This window comes from Anomaloglossus baeobatrachus, chromosome 12 (assembly GCF_048569485.1).
Source record: "Anomaloglossus baeobatrachus isolate aAnoBae1 chromosome 12, aAnoBae1.hap1, whole genome shotgun sequence".
In the NCBI taxonomy this organism is placed as follows: Eukaryota; Metazoa; Chordata; class Amphibia; order Anura; family Aromobatidae; genus Anomaloglossus; species Anomaloglossus baeobatrachus.
Window position 1 is genome coordinate 89,351,180 of NC_134364.1, and position 18,054 is coordinate 89,369,233.

The 18,054-nt window shown below is 41.4% G+C and overlaps 1 protein-coding gene across 1 annotated transcript in view; it reads right to left on the reverse strand.

Annotated features, from left to right (window-relative positions):
* Nucleotides 1-16,520, reverse strand: part of VSIG8 (V-set and immunoglobulin domain containing 8) — a 43,013-nt gene extending 26,493 nt beyond the window's left edge. Inside the window, exon 1 of the mRNA XM_075331050.1 lies at nt 16,355-16,520. Coding sequence (XP_075187165.1) covers nt 16,355-16,403 — 49 coding nt within the window. The 5' untranslated portion in view covers nt 16,404-16,520. The remainder of the gene's footprint in view (nt 1-16,354) is intronic.
* Nucleotides 16,521-18,054: the final 1,534 nt, after the last annotated feature.

Genomic DNA, 18,054 nt, shown 5'->3' on the forward strand with positions numbered 1-18,054 from the left:
TGACTGGAGTCATAATTCATCTTCATATCCCGGGATTTGCCTCACATATGTATACCTGTTATTTGGAATATTTGATAATTTGCCTATTTGCACATCGTATTTCAAATGACTTGCTGTTTATTTAAATAATTGCAACATTATTTATTGGTGTGATATTCTTTGATCTGAACGTAAAAATTGCACGATGTTGGCATTTCACTGGGAGATCCAATAAATTTTGACTCTGCATATCGCAGTTGTATTTTACTAATCAATTGCTGCTACTTTTTACACCTGAACATCTACAATTAATTCAAGAGCAGCATTTATTGGTGTGATATACCTTTATACCCAGTGGCGTAACTAGAGTTTGATGGGCCCTGGTGCAAAATTTGACCCGGGGACCCCTCTCCACGTACACATCGACACTTAGGGTACAGGATAATGACACTGACACTCGGGGTACAGGATAATGACACTGACACTTGGCTTTTAGCCACAGCACCCAGGTGTCCCATGATCTGAAATCCCTCTATCAGCACACAGCTTTCCCATGATCTGATATCCATCTTGTCCTCGATACCCAGCTTATCCATGCTCTGCCATACATCTTTCCCTCAGCACCCAGCTTTCCCATATCAGAGCATGAGAAAGCTGTGTGCTGAGAGAAGATGTACAGCAGGGCATGGGAAAGCTGGGTGCTGAGAGAAGATGTATAGCAGAGCATGGGAAAGCTGGGTGCTGAGGGAAAGCACAAAACATTTCCATCCCCTGCTTGTATCTTTGTCCTCCCTTGTATATAGTTTTCCAAATACTATAATGGCCCCCACATAGCCTTCCATATAGTATAAAGGGTCCCACATAACCCTTCATATATTAGAATGCACCTTCATAGTTCTCCATGTATTATAATGCATTTCACATAATCCTCCATGTTTTATAATGCACCCCCATAGTCCATGTGTAAGGTAGCCTCCATATATTATAATGTAGCACCCATAGTCCTATATGTAATATAATGCAGCCCCATAAATCATCATATTGTATTATGCAGCCCCATACTCCTCCATGTATAATGCACCCCTATATTCCATGTATAAGGTGTCCTTCATTTTGTATTATGCAGCCCCATATTCCGTCATGTATAATGCACCCCTACTCCATGCATAAGGTATCCTTCATGTTTATTATGCAGTCCCATAGACCTACATGTATCATGCAGCCAGCACCCCCAGTGCCTCCATGAATCATGCAGCCAGCACCCCCAGGGCCTTCATGTATCATGCAGCCAGCCCCCCCCCCCCCAGGGCCTCTATGTATCATGCAGCTAGCCCCTCCCCCCCAGGGCCTCAATGTAGCATGCAGCCAGCCCCCCAGGGCTTCCATGTATCATGCAGCCAGCCCTCCCAGGGCCTCCATGTGTCATGCAGCCAGCCCCCCCAGGTGTCATGCAGCCAGTCCCCCCAGGGCCTCTGTGTCATGCAGCCAGTCCCCCCAAGGCCTCCATGTGTCATGCAGCCAGTCCCCCCAGGGCCTCCATGTGTCATGCAGCCAGCCCCCCCAGGTGTCATGCAGCCAGTCCCCCCAGGGCCTCTGTGTCATGCAGCCAGTCCCCCCAGGGCCTCCATGTGTCATGCAGCCAGTCCCCCCAGGTGTCATGCAGCCAGTCCCCCCAGGGCCTATGTATCATGCAGCCAGTCCCCCCAGGGCCTCCATGTGTCATGCAGCCAGTCCCCCCAGGGCCTCCATGTGTCATGCAGCAAGCCCCCCCAGGTGTCATGCAGCCAGTCCCCCCAGGGCCTCTGTATCATGCAGCCAGCCCCCCCTGGGCCTCTACGTGTCATGCAGCTAGCAAAATAAAAAAACAAGTACCTCTCTTCTCCTTCCGACCCTTGCGACCCCGGTAGTTACACCCTTACCCCCATATGTCACACACCCTGCTCCCCATACAGCCTACACCCCCCATATCACACACACTACACCCCCATGTCATACACCCTGCTCCCCATACAGCCTGCACCCCCCATATCACACCCACTACACCCCCATGTCACACACCCTGCTCCCCATACAGCCTGCACCCCCCCATATCACACACACTGCCCCACATATCTCACCCTGCCTGTACCCCAACTTACCCCTCTCAAACACTCTGCACCCCTTCACATCCTCCTGTCACAGTCTGCACCCCTCATATGCCACTCATCCTGCACCAGCCCCCTCCCTCTCATGTCCCCTCCTATTACCAGTAATGTGTCCAAATCTCCTACAGGAATCGATATCTTCTGATGCTTTCTGCCCGGCAACCTGTGTCTCCTCCCACACAGTCACATGGGCGTGAGATCATCGCAGTTCCTGCAGGATGGATTCCGTCTGCCGTGCAGGAGCGCTTCTGCTCTGCTGCAGGTCAGAAACGGCTGGTGGGCCTCTCCAGGTCAGGGGCCCCTCTACTGACACTGGGCCCCCCTGACTCACAGGCCAGCCCCTTGACGGTCGCCTAGTCGGCCACTACACAGTGCATCTCCTCTCTTACAGAGAGGAGCCGGAGCCAGCTCTGCAGAGCGGCTGCCGGGCCCCTATAACCCTGCGGGCCCGGTTGCAGTGGCGACCTCTGCGACCGCTGTCGTTACGCTTCTGTTTATACCCATATTTAAATACAATGATTATGTGGGGTTCCCTTTTTGTATAAATATTCAAAATATCAACATAACAATTTAATACGGTGAACTGTCTTTATGCCCATTTGCACTTCATTTGTAAATTGTGTGCTGTAGAAATTTGAATTCCATGTAAATTATGAATAATAAGGGCTAAATTATAGTAATTAACTGTTTGTATGTATGCCTTCGTCCCTCATAGGAATGTCTCTGTTTGTTGTATTTTTTTATTCTTTTTTGAAATATTACAGTTAAAATATTTATGCATGAATCTCTTGTATCTATTGTTTTATTATAATAATGGTATTGTTGAGTAAATAATTGATAAAGTGTCATGCCTCTTATGCTGTCTAGGACTATATTGTGTTATATACCAAGATTACACTGCTGTTATAACATATTAATAATTCCATATAGGGATCCAGAGAGACATCAATGCATGGACTCTAGTGATAACAGATATTTGCTGAAATATGTTATGGTATTGGGTTATTCCTTATAATAAGTGATATCTACAGAGACTAATTTGGGATCATCGTCTCTTTATTTATTGATTACTGTAATTTCCGTAAATGACATAAATAACAGAGGGTTTTATAAAGAATAACTGCATCCATTGGTTTAGTTTTGGGTGTGGAATTTTTCTTTAAGGATGGGAACATCTTCCGACAACAGTCGATTTTTTTATGAGACAAGTTCACACATAGTGATAACAACGTGGAAAAGTCCCGGGATATTGTCACATGGAAATTATCCCGCATCACTGTCTTGTCTGGATTTTCTAGGAGTGATGTCCTCACATGCCATGAACGTGAACACAGGAATGTGTCATTATGCGCACTCCAGACCGACATGACCGGTATCTCTTGTCACACACACGCCCTACAGTGAGAGGAGGACGTCATGGGGACAACACCTACCACTGAATACTAGTTTCTGTAAGGCGTACTCACTAGATGGAAATAAAAATAGTAGTCTGAAGAGATAATTGTGATCTTACAAAAAAAACAACATGAAATTAAGACTAGCTGGGTGACAACTGACGTAGACACTGTCATAGCTCCCGTGGGGTATGCGGCCACCCAAGCTTTTACAGCCAAGAGAAAAAAGATTTCCAATGAGGCAAAGTTGTACAGAAGCTTGCTCAAATTTGGCATCTGATAGGAATACTCTTTCAGTGGGTTACGTTGAGTGGAAAAATGTCTTTTATATCCCCCTTTTAGGTTACATCCCGACAATGTCTTACTTCCATGCTCCTGAATGTGCCTTTAGATGCAGGGGCCCTATCATCCCAGCATTACGCAAAAAAAATATAATAGAGCTCTGCTTTCCAGGAGGCTTCCACGGCTGCCAGGAGATTTGTCAACTTTTTACGAGACTCCAGGAGGTCAACCCTGTATCCAGAAGCCTCCCGGACACTCAGAGTTGGCAACTGTGAGCTTGGGAAAGTGGGTAACAACCAAAGAGACAATTGGAGCTATTATCCGGCATTCCAGATCTTCTGTGGTTTCACCTGGCATCTATGCCAGGCGTGTGAGTACCTTAATCTCTATCTCACGTTGATCGTTCCTCATCATTGTTTACTTCTCATACATACACACGTGTGTTTGTAAGCTAATCACCTCGCTCACGCTGGCGACACCGCAATGTCAATGCAAACACAACGCTTCCGAGAAGGCGGAAAAGAAAGGTGGATTTGCTTTTCTGCAGAAAGGGCAAATAGAATTCCTAATGCAACTTGGATTGTGACTGGAGTATAAGTTACGATACTCAGAAATTGTATCAGATAAACAATCGGAAGGAATTGCCGCTTTAAATTTGTAATAAATGAGGAGTTATTTATTGTGAAATTCGTTTTCGTGCTGTGCCATGATTCATAAATGTAGCAAGGGAAATGTCATCGTATATGACGTATCTCATCAATGATTTCATTTCTCGTGTAATATGCAAGTCACAACCTCAACAGTGCCAGAGGCCATTGGCAGATTGTGAGATGTGAGGAAAGACACAAAGGAGTTTGGTCATGATCTCAAGAGGAAGGCAGGCGGAAGTGGTACTGTGCAGTGTATATATACAGAATAATACAGATCCTAAGAATTACACCCAGTATACAGGACATGAGAAGTGGTACTGTGCAGTGTATATATACCGAATAATACAGATACTGAGAATTACACCCAGTATACAGGACAGGAGAAGTGGTACTGTGCAGTGTATATATACAGAATAATACAGATCCTAAGAATTACACCCAGTATACAGGACATGAGAAGTGGTACTGTGCAGTGTATATATACAGAATAATACAGATCCTAAGAATTACACCTAATATATAGGACAGAAGTGGTACTGTGCAGTGTATATATACAGAATAATACAGATCCTGAGAATTACACCCAATATATAGGACAGAAGAAGTGTTACTGTGCAGTGTATATATACAGAATAATACAGATACTGAGAATTACACCCAGTATACAGGACGGGAGAAGTGGTACTGTGCAGTGTATATACACAGAATAATACAGATCCTGAGAATTACACCCAATATATAGGACAGAAGAAGTGGTACTGTGCAGTGTATATATACAGAATAATACAGATCCTGAGAATTACACCTATTATATAGGACAGATGTGGTACTGTGCAGTTTATATATACAGAATAGTACAGATCCTCAGAATTACACCCAGTATACAGGACAGGAGAAGTGGTACTATGCAGTGTATATATACAGAATAATACAGATACTGAGAATTGTACCTAGTATATAGGACAGAAGTGTTACTGTGCAGTGTATATATACAGAATAATACAGATCCTGAGAATTACACCTAGTATATAGGACAGGAGAAGTGGTACTGTGAAGTGTATATAAGCAGAATAATACAGATTCTGAGAGTTAAATCCAATATAGAGGACAGGAGAAGTGGTATTGTGTAGTGTGTATATATACAGAATAATACACATACTGAGAATTACACCCAGTATACAGGACAGGAGAAGTGGTACTGTGCAGTGTATATACACAGAATAATACAGATCCTGAGAATTACACCCAATATATAGGACAGAAGAAGTGGTACTGTGCAGTGTATATATACAGAATAATACAGATCCTGAGAATTACACCTATTATATAGGACAGATGTGGTACTGTGCAGTGTATATATACAGAATAGTGCAGATCCTCAGAATTACACCCAGTATACAGGACAGGAGAAATGGTACTGTGCAGTGTATATATACAGAATAATACAGATACTTAGAATTGTACCTAGTATATAGGACAGAAGTGTTACTGTGCAGTGTATATATACAGAATAATACACATACTGAGAATTACACCCAGTATACAGGACAGGAGAAGTGGTACTGTGCAGTGTATATATTCAGAATAATACAAATCCTGAGAATTACACCCAGTATACAGGACAGGAGAAGTGGTATTGTGCAGTGTATATATTCAGAATAATACAGATCCTGAGAATTACACCCTGTATACAGGACAGGAGAAGTGATACTGTGCAGTGTATATACACAGAATAACACAGATATTTTGAATTACACCCTGTATACAGGACAGGAGAAGTGGTACTGTGCAGTGTATATATACAGAATAATACAGGTACTGAGAATTACACCCTGTATACAGGACAGGAGAAGTGGTACTGTGCAGTGTATATATACAGGATAATACAAATCCTGAGAATTACACCCAGTATACAGGACAGGAGAAGTGGTACTGTGCAGTGTATATATACAGGATAATACAAATCCTGAGGATTACACCCAGTATACAGGACAGGGGAAGTGGTGCTGTGCAGTGTATATATACAGAATAATGCAGATATTGAGGATTACACCCAGTATACAGGACAGGAGAATGGTACTGTGCAGCGTATATACAGTTAGGTCCAGAAATATTTGGACAGTGACCCAAGTTTTGTTATTTTAGCTGTTTACAAAAACATGTTCAGAAATACAATTATATATATAATATGGTCTGAAAGTGCACACTCCCAGCTGCAATATGAGAGTTTTCACATCCAAATCGGAGAAAGGGTTTAGGAATCATAGCTCTGTAATGCATAGCCTCCTCTTTTTCAAGGGACCAAAAGTAATTGGACAAGGGACTCTAAGGGCTGCAATTAACTCTGAAGGCGTCTCCCTCGTTAACCTGTAATCAATGAAGTAGTTAAAAGGTCTGGGGTTGATTACAGGTGTGTGGTTTTGCATTTGGAAGCTGTTGCTGTGACCAGACAACATGCGGTCTAAGGAACTCTCAATTGAGGTGAAGCAGAACATCCTGAGGCTGAAAAAAAAGAAAAAATCCATCAGAGAGATAGCAGACATGCTTGGAGTAGCAAAATCAACAGTCAGGTACATTTTGAGAAAAAAGGAATTGACTGGTGAGCTTGGGAACTCAAAAAGGCCCGGGCGTCCACGGATGACAACAGTGGTGGATGATCGCCGCATACTTTCTTTGGTGAAGAAGAACCCGTTCACAACATCAACTGAAGTCCAGAACACTCTCAGTGAAGTAGGTGTATCTGTCTCTAAGTCAACAGTAAAGAGAAGACTCCATGAAAGTAAATACAAAGGGTTCACATCTAGATGAAAACCATTCATCAATTCCAAAAATAGACAGGCCAGAGTTAAATTTGCTGATAAACACCTCATGAAGCCAGCTCAGTTCTGGAAAAGTATTCTATGGACAGATGAGACCAAGATCAACCTGTACCAGAATGATGGGAAGAAAAAAGTTTGGAGAAGAAAGGGAACGGCACATGATCCAAGGCATACCACATCCTCTGTAAAACATGGTGGAGGCAACGTGATGGCATGGGCATGCATGGCTTTCAATGGCACTGGGTCACTTGTGTTTATTGATGACATAACAGCAGACAAGAGTAGCCGGATGAATTCTGAAGTGTACCGGGATATACTTTCAGCCCAGATTCAGCCAAATGCCGCAAAGTTGATCGGACGGCGCTTCATAGTACAGATGGACAATGACCCCAAGCATACAGCCAAAGCTACCCAGGAGTTCATGAGTGCAAAAAAGTGGAACATTCTGCAATGGCCAAGTCAATCACCAGATCTTAACCCAATTGAGCATGCATTTCACTTGCTCAAATCCAGACTTAAGACGGAAAGACCCACAAACAAGCAAGACCTGAAGGCTGCGGCTGTAAAGGCCTGGCAAAGCATTAAGAAGGAGGAAACCCAGCGTTTGGTGATGTCCATGGGTTCCAGACTTAAGGCAGTGATTGCCTCCAAAGGATTCGCAACAAAATATTGAAAATAAAAATATTTTGTTTGGGTTTGGTTTATTTGTCCAATTACTTTTGACCTCCTAAAATGTGGAGTGTTTGTAAAGAAATGTGTACAATTCCTACAATTTCTATCAGATATTTTTGTTCAAACCTTCAAATTAAACGTTACAATCTGCACTTGAATTCTGTTGTAGAGATTTCATTTCAAATCCAATGTGGTGGCATGCAGAGCCCAACTCGCGAAAATTGTGTCACTGTCCAAATATTTCTGAAACTAACTGTAGATACCAAGAATTAGACCCAGCATATAGGACAGGATAAGTGGTACTGTGCAGTGTATATATACAGAATAATACAGGTACTGAGAATTACACCCAGTATACAGGACAGGAGAAGTGGTACTGTGCAGTGTATATATACAGAATAATACAGGTACTGAGAATTACACCCAGTATACAGGATGGGAGAAATGGTACTGTGCAGTGTATATATACAGAATAATACAGGTACTGAGAATTACACCCAGTATTCAGGACAGGAGAAGTGGTACTGTGCAGTGTATATATACAGAATAATACATGTACTGAGAATTACACCCAGTATACAGGATGGGAGAAATGGTACTATGCAGTGTATATATACACAGAATAATACAGATACTGAGAATTACACCCAGTATACAGGATGGGAGAAATGGTACTATGCAGTGTATATATACAGAATAATACAGGTACTGAGAATTATACCCAGTATACAGGACAGGAGAAGTGGTACTGTGCAGTGTATATATACAGAATAATACAGGTACTGAGAATTACACCCAGTATACAGGATGGGAGAAATGGTACTGTGCAGTGTATATATACAGAATAATACAGGTACTGAGAATTACACCCAGTATACAGGACAGGAGAAGTGGTACTGTGCAGTGTATATATACAGAATAATACAGGTACTGAGAATTACACCCAGTATACAGGACAGGAGAAGTGGTGCTGTGCAGTGTATATATACAGAATAATACAGGTACTGAGAATTACACCCAGTATACAGGACAGGAGAAGTGGTACTGTGCAGTGTATATATACAGAATAATACAGGTACTGAGAATTACACCCAGTATACAGGACAGGAGAAGTGGTGCTGTGCAGTGTATATATACAGAATAATACAGGTACTGAGAATTACACCCAGTATACAGGACAGGAGAAGTGGTACTGTGCAGTGTTTATATACAGAATAACACAGATACTGAGGATTACACCCAGTATACAGGACAGGAGAAGTGGTACTGTGCAGTGTATATATACAGAATAATACAGGTACTGAGAATTACACCCAGTATACAGGACAGGAGAAGTGGTGCTGTGCAGTGTATATATACAGAATAATAAATACACTGAGAATTAAATGAGTATATACAGTACAAGGCAGAAGTGGTACTGTGCAACAGAATTACAAGAGTTAAAAACTAGATAAAAGACAAGTACAATAGGGTCTTATCTGAGTTATATTAATGGTATGGGTAAAGGAAACACGCTCACAACAGAATGCACTTGTAATACGGCTGCTGTGGCCCCTTGAAGATGGGAAACAGTACAGCAGGAAGAAAAGGGGTTAGGACACTACAGTGCCGATGAAGCAGAGTAAAAATCCAAGACTACGCGTTTCGAAGTAAAAACTTTTTTAGGCAGTAGTTTCTGTCCTGAAGAAGAAGTTATTACTTTGAAACGTGTAGACTTTCATAACTACTTTGATTTTTACTCTGCTTCATCTTTTCTTCATTGGCAGCGTAGATTGTTAAACCCCTTTCTTCCTGCTGTACTGACAGAATTTCAGGAGACATTCAGAATTACATCCATTAGTATTGTGCACTGATTAGGCACACAGAATTATGTCTAGCCTACAAGACAAAGCATTTTAGTACTGATCTAGAGGCAGTCCCTGAGTGCCAGTGCCATGTGCGTGACCTCCATGTTATCATCTTGAGCACAGTTGTTGGGGTACAGCTATTTGAACATTCAAGCTTGATTTATCACTTTGCAGAAGAGCAACCGGCAGTAACTTTCACCTCTAAGCTACTTCTCTCAGCAGATAAACAGAAACTCAGAACTGGTCAAACAAGTCTTAGAAATGTAAAGAATCTCAGGTCCTTTCAGTGTAATGCCACTTAAAGCTCGTCTTCGACAACTTTTGGACATTTGGAAAGATTATGGTATACTTTCTTTTTTTATAATATAATTAAAATAATGTATCTATTCACATAATGGTTTGGACCCCCTGGTAATGCAGAGGAATAGGTCCTCATCTGGACAGCCACAGCTCTCCAGTGCTCTGTCCACTGTATTTGGGGTAGGACATAGAGTAGGTGGCCTGTGGTTTTCTTTAAAGGGAAGGTGTCACATTTTTTTATTTTTGTATTAATAATAGTGATTATGAAATCAAGTATTTTTAATACAAAATTTAACTCACTGTTTATTTAATTTTTATTTAATTCTAGTTTTACTGAAACACTGGGCGCTGCCATCTTGGATCTGCTGTGAGTAACGACAGTTACTCATCGCATTTATGGCAGTGCCCAGGGCACTGGATCTCATAGTCGCGATTGGACCCCTAGACTTAACATACAGAGCTCCCTGCTGTGACCTGGATACGTCCCCTGGGCTGTCCAGATCACAGCAGAGGGAGAAGATTGGCGTCATCTTTGTGGAGCTCACAGCATTTGCACTTTCCCCCTGTCACTTTGGATGTGTCAGCACTGGCGCCGGTCCGCCACGACTACCCTCCGCCCCACTCAGCTCAGCAGAGCACAGTATGCTGAGGAGCGCTGTTGTATACACTGGCGTGCATGCGGCAGAGCATTGCGGGAGGTCGGGCGTGCGGCAGAGCATTGCTGGACCGTAGCGTGCAGAGCGCTATGTCGGGAGCACTATGCAGCTGTTCTTGGTGACACTTTAGACATTAGGATCACTGCACTGTGATCCTAAACTTCATCTTCCCTTTACCTTTTGGAAACCGCCAGATTGGGAGGGGGAGGTGACATCACACTCAGGAGGGCAGATTCCACCAACTTTTACTGCAGTTCTAATGTGAGCTAGTTCTACAGTAGTTCTACAGTAGGATTTCGGCAGCTGCTCCCCCTAGTGTTTAGGAGTGGAAAATATCAAACATTTTAATTTTTTTATATATATATATATTGCTCAATTAAAAATAAATAATAATATTTAAAAAAACATTAATACGTTACATTTTTTCAGTTTTTTCTTTTTTTCTTTTTGGATGACACCTTCCCTTTAAAGCCCCACGGAAGATTTGTGAGTAAAATACGCGCAGACTGATGGCTATGACTCATCTAAAATACAATAAGTAACAATTGTGTATACAACTCCTTTGCAGACTGATTGGTCTCCATGGTTATGGACTGCAAAGCAATTCTGCACTCTGCTCATAAAGTCATGTGTTTAGGTCCATTTAAACTCCCAATCATCTGCCTGTGTGAACATGCTGCCGATCTGCTGTTGATTCAGTAAAATACTTGTTTGCCAGCTTATGGGATCATTACTGCTGGCATAACAACTATCATTATCGAAAGACTGAGTAATGTGCTGCTGAAAATCGGAGCTTCTCTTTAGGCCTCTTTCACACGTCCGTGCCTCCGGTACGTGTATGGTCAGTTTTCTCACATACCGGAAACATAGGCACACGTAGACCCATTAAAATCAATGGGTCTGCGTTCACGTGCGTATTCTGCCATGGACCGTGTGTACATGTGGAGTGTACGTGTGCCCATGTGCTCCACATGTAGACATGTCCACGTTTTCTCCGGCATCATGGGTGTCACACGAAACACGAACGGACCACACGGATGTGTTCCGTGTGACACGCGCCGGAGAAAACACATGTATCTGCGAGAGAAAAAAAACAAAACTTTACTCACCTTCTCCTGCCCTCCTGCCTCTGCCGTTGCTGTCACTTGCTTCCGACCGTCGCTCATTATGCTAATTGAATATTCACTTCACTGCGGCCGGAAGCAGCAGCAGCGGGGAGTCGGCAGGACCGGAGACCGAAGATCAGCACCACGGACAGCGACGCCAGGGACAGGTGAGTAGAAAGTTTCCGTTCTCCGTGTGTTATCACAGATGACACACGGAGAACACACATAGGCCATAAACACGGGTCACGGAGGGCAAAACGCACCTCTGACACGTCCGTGAAAAACGTGCGTGGTTTTTCACGAACATGTGAAAGAGGCCTTAAGCAGAGATCTCAGATTGACCTTCTGTCGTCAGTGACTGTCTTTATAAGGTCCTTTAAAAACTCCTGTCCCTGAGGCTTGGAGAGAAACAGATGCTTACACAAATTGGGAAACTCCCACAAAATTTACCATTTTCTTCAAGAAATACCTATTTCACCAGATTTTATCATATTCTGGATGTCCTAGAAATATTATTTCATGCAAGAAGGAATTGGTAAAAATAAATAGTTTGTTTTATTGCATATAAAGAAGATTTGAAATATCATGATCATAAGTAAAACTCCTCTCCTTTTTTTGTATCTTCAGCCCCTATATACCATGGCAAAAATAGTAGATAGATTCCAGCACCAATTAGCATACCATCCAAAAAATTATGTAAAAAATAGAAAATTCTTTATTGGATCTTCATGTTAAAAATATGAACACACAATTTAAAAGTCCATAAATAAAACCTGATGCGTTTCGGATCTAAAGATAAGATCCTTACTCATAGGTGATTATCTTTAGATCCGAAACGCGTCAGGTGTTATTTATGGACTTTTAAATTGTGTGTTCATATTTTTAACATGAAGATCCAATAAAGAATTTTTTATATTTTACATCATTTTTGGATAGTATCCTAATTGGTGCTGGAATCTATCTACTATTTTTGCTGTTGCTCTATCCTGGGAACCCCAATCCTGGTGTAATCCGTGCATCACAATTGAATCCATATCACAGGCATTACGGTAGGCTGAAAATGATTTTTTCCTTTTCTTTACCTATATACCATGAACTCTAATCAAGTCTGCGGACTGTCATACCTGCTCTCGTGTTAAGAAGTCCTGTCTTTCCTCCAATATAGTGGAAATACACACGTCACCCTACTGTTAAACTGGAGGAGGTGCTCGATTGGGGGTCCAATCCATAGATAACTTATGAAGCGAACTCTGCACCCAATTTGCAAACTTTGAAAAGGAATTTTATTTTTTGCAATCACAATTAGTCGACGTTTCGGCTATTGGAACATAGCCTTCATCAAAATATAACTGATTGTATGGGTGGTCAGAGGTCACACAAGGTGAGCAATAGGGTATTGCGATCACGCGATGCAATGAGTTATGTTCTGATGAAGGCCATGTTGCAATAGTCGAAACGTTGACTTTGTGATTGCATAAAATAAAATTCCTTTTCAAAGTTTCCTCCAATATAAACAGCTAGACACAATAAATTGTTGATCATCCCCTGATGAAGCTTTAGCGTTATGTGAAATATGCGTCAGGTGCATTTCTTTTGTCACCACCATGTTTATACTTGATAACATCTTGATGGTATATCCATTCCCATTGTTCTTAATATAATTTTATATGCATCTTATAGTTTTTGTATCTTTATTACTTTGAGTATCCATCTTCCATCCAGAGTGATAGTACATACTTATAATGCCCGACACGTCTTAGGGTCTTTGACCCTAAATGGCTCTCCTTGGAAGAGATAGCTATGGCCAACAGAGTAGTAAGGTGAAATTGCTTGAATGTGAAATATAATGGAATTTCACTTTTCAATCATTGAGTCCTAAGGGGTTAAAATATAATTTTAATGTGTTCTTATGAGGTTGTTACTAGCTTGAATGTTAAGATGGCAGATCTGTTGTATGCAGCAGTCTCAGTGTATCCTGTGTTTTGTATATAGAGAAGTCTCAGTATATCATATGTGATGAATATACAGCAGCCTCAGTTCCTTACATGTGATGTATATACAGCAGTCTGTATTTCCTTTGTGATATCTAGACAGCAGTCTCAGTTTCTCCTGTGTGATGTATACAGCAGTCTCCGTGTATCCTATGTGATGTACAGTGGGTACGGAAAGTATTCAGACCCCTTTAAATTTTTCACTTTTTGTTTCATTGCAGCCATTTGGTAAATGTAAAAAAGTTCATTTTTTTTCTCATTAATGTACACGCTGCACCCCATCTTCACAGAAAAAAAACAGAAATGTAGAAATTTTTGCAAATGTATTAAACAAGAAAAACTGAAAGATCACATGGTCATAAGTATTCAGACCCTTTGCTCAATATTGAGTAGAAGCACCATTTTGAGCTAATACAGCCATGAGTTTTCTTGAAAATGATGCAACAAGTTATTCACACCTGGATTTGGGTATCCTCTGCCATTCCTCCTTGCAGATCCTCTCCAGTTCCGTCAGGTTGGATGGTGAACGTTGGTGCACAGCATTTTCAGGTCTCTCCAGAGATGCTCAATTAGGTTTAGGTCAGGGCTCTGGCTGGGCCGGTCAAGAATGGTCACAGAGTTATACTTCAGCCACTCCTTTGTTATTTTAGCTGTGTGCTTAGGGTCATTGTTTTGTTGGAAGGTGAACCAAGTCTGAGGTCTAGAGCACTCTGTAAGAGGTTTTCTTCCAGGATATCTCTGTACTTGGCTGCATTCATCTTTCCTTCAATTGCAACGAGTCGTCCTGTCCCTGCAGCTGAAAAACACCCCCATAGCATGATGCTGCCACCACCATGTTTCACTGTTAGGGTTGTATTAGGCAGGTGATGGGCAGTGCCTGGTTTTCTGCACACATACCGCTTAGCATTATCACCAAAAAGTTCTATCTTAGTCTCATCAGACTAGAGAATCTTATTTCTCATAGTCTGGGAGTCCTTCATGTGTTTTTTTGCAAACTCTACGCTGGCTTTCATATGTCTTGCACTGAAGAGAGGCTTCCGTCAGACCACTCTGCCATAAAGGCCCGCCTGGTGGAGGGCTGCAGTGATAGTTGACTTTGTGGAACTTTCTCCCATCTCCCTACTGCATCTCTGGAGCTCAGCCACAGTGATCTTGGTGTTCTTCTTTATCTCTCTCACCAAGGCTCTTCCCCCACGATTGCTCAGTTTGGCTGGATGGGCAGGTCTAGGAAAAGTTCTGGTTGTTCCAAACTTCTTCTATTTAAGGATTATGGAGGCCACCGTGCTCTTAGGAACCATGAGTATTGCAGAAATTCTTTTGTAACCTTGGCCAGATCTGTGTCTTGCCACAATTCTGTCTCTGAGTTCCTTGGGCAGTTCCTTTGACCTGATGATTGTCATTTGGTGTGACATGCACTGTGACCTGTGAGGTCTTATATAGACAGGGGTGTGCCTTTCAAATCGAGTCCTATTAGTTCAATTAAACACAGCTGGACTCCAATGAAGGAGTAGAACCATCTCAAAGAGGATCACAAGTAAATGGACAGCATGTGCCTTAAGTATGAGTGTCTGAGCAGAGGGTCTGAATACTTATGACCATGTGATATTTCAGTTTTTCTTGTTTAATGAATTTGCAAAAAATGTCTATATTTCTGGGGGGGGGTTTCTGTCCAGAAAGGGTGTAAAGTGTACATTAATGAGAAAAAAATGACCTTTTTAGAATTTACCAAATGGCTGCAATGAAACAAAGAGTGAAAAATTTAAAGGGGTCTGAATACTTTCCGTACCTACTGTAAATACAGCACTCTCAGTGTATCCTATGTGATGTGTATATACAACAGTCTCAGTGTATCCTATGTGATGTATATACAGCAGTCTCAGTGTGCCCTACGTGATGTATATAGCCATCACATTAGGGGGGAGTTAATTAAATGTTTGACCAAATATAGCAGGCTAATTTTTAAGTTGATCATTTTGTATGTTCACCAGATAATGATATAAATATCCAAATGGCCCTTGGCAGAAAAAAGGTTCCCCATCTCTGATCTAGATAGACATTTTCCTAGTCTGCTCCAAAGTGTTCTCGCTTTTTCAAGCTCACTATTGTATCAGAGCAAGAGATTACGGGCCAGTTCAACTCTGATGAGCCAACATAAAATTGTAACTAAAAAATAAACTCAACCTATCCTATGACATTGCACACTTAAAAAAATGCCAAAAGTCATGTAACGCTAAGAGGGGCCAGTTAGCTGTTAGCTATATAGTATCACTACTGTCTACTAATGTAATTAGGCAATGTATAGAGAAATTTGCACAGTGGCTTCCCATCAATCCCGCAGAATAGCCACTGATTGGGAAATTATGTGATATGGGGTCATGCACTACTAGAACAGTTCAATTTAGCTAGAAGGTGCAAATCAGAAGTTTGAAGTCCCAACCTGAGGTTGATATGATACATAACAAATGCAATCAATAAAAGTGAGCGCACACTGAGGGAACGTAATCTGACTCTTACCTGGCATAAATCCGAGAATAACCCACCAGATCACCCATAGACCACCCATAATGATCCTAAAGGGGTTGGATTTTCCACAGCGTATGCTACTCCCAGGCAGCTGTAATGTTAATGTAGAGCTGTGCGTGTGTTCAGAGCAACCTGTACACAGGGTAGAAGCTGCAGAACTTGTGCTACGAGATCTAGGCGCAGATAGTACAAGACACACCTGTACCAGGAGGGCCGAGAGGGAAATGTCCTCTGCCTGGTGACACCCAAAGATGGCTCATGCCTCTGTCTACAAATTTTTTCAAGGGGTGGAATTTGAAACTACGGTGTCTATGCAGGATGCACTAGAGAATTGCTTAAACTATTAATCTCCTAATATAATAATATGAGAGAATCATTATTAGAGGTTCAATCCAAAAACACAACTAAAACGAACACTATTGAGGTTCCTAATAATTTCAGCAGCAGACACACAATACAGATCTATTACACAGCTTGGGAAGGTGCTAGTGCATTGATCTCTAAGGGAACCATGTGGCACGGACAGTGGTAGAAAGTGGTAGTAGTAAGTAGCCATTTTCAAAGCAAGTACTAGTTGCTTTAAGACCAAATACTGTCCTCCTAGACTGCTATTGAATAGACTGCTGACAAGAGACGATTGTGGAAGTAGTGAGGGCAGTGTCCGTTTAGTAGGCATGTTTACAAAGAGAGCAGAATTGGCAGGCAGACTGTATTTATACAATGCCGAACAAAGACATCTCAGAACTTTTACATAGTAGAGTTGATACTCTACAAAAAATGTAAATGAGATTGTTTGCAGATGAGGATCAGTGGCGGTGAGAGAATTGGGACTATGTCATCTCATTTAATCTCAGGTTTTATAATTTTGTTCTGTGTTTATACTACTTAATCATATAATGACATCTATAATTCTTTACTTTATCTTGTATTCAGTCTCTATATTTAACATTTCTATTTGCTATAAGTAAATGAGACATTATTGTTAATTTAGGCACTGATAATGCCTAATTGCACAATTGCGCAGTTTTGTTATACTTTGGGGATTCTAAGGACCCCATTGCGGTACCTAATTCTTTATAGGACATCAGATAATGTCATTGTATGACTGGTTTTGACGTTTTCTAGTGTACTTTGTGTTTCACTTTTCTCACCATGTTCAAGGTTGAAAGGATAGATTATTGTAAATATTCAGATCATGTACAATGTACACAATCCAGTTATATTATAATATACTCTGGGGGTTCTTCAGATTCCATTGTGGATAGTATTACGTCCCTAAAACATCAGGCGAATATCCGTGTTAACAAAAACATGAAAAACTGCTCCCTTTAAAACTAATGAAATAGTTCATGGTGCTGCAGCCCATGAACATTTGAAAATATCATGTACTAGGTGTGGCGCGGATTATTTGTATCCTTGTCTACATACATTTATGGTTCTCTGGCTTGCAACACCTTTCTGCTCACGGCAAAGATGCCTCTGCTGGTAAATGCAAAAATAAAATGTACCCCACCCCACTGCTGGCAGCTTAGACTGATGTCAGTAAAGTAGATTTAGCTAATATCAGATGTGTTAAATTCTAATAAAGCCAATTTTAAGGTTTAGTCATATTGATTAATGTTGATGCTTATGTCTTACAGCCAATGAAAACCCAAAAGTCTTATCTCAGAAAATTAGAATATTATATAATA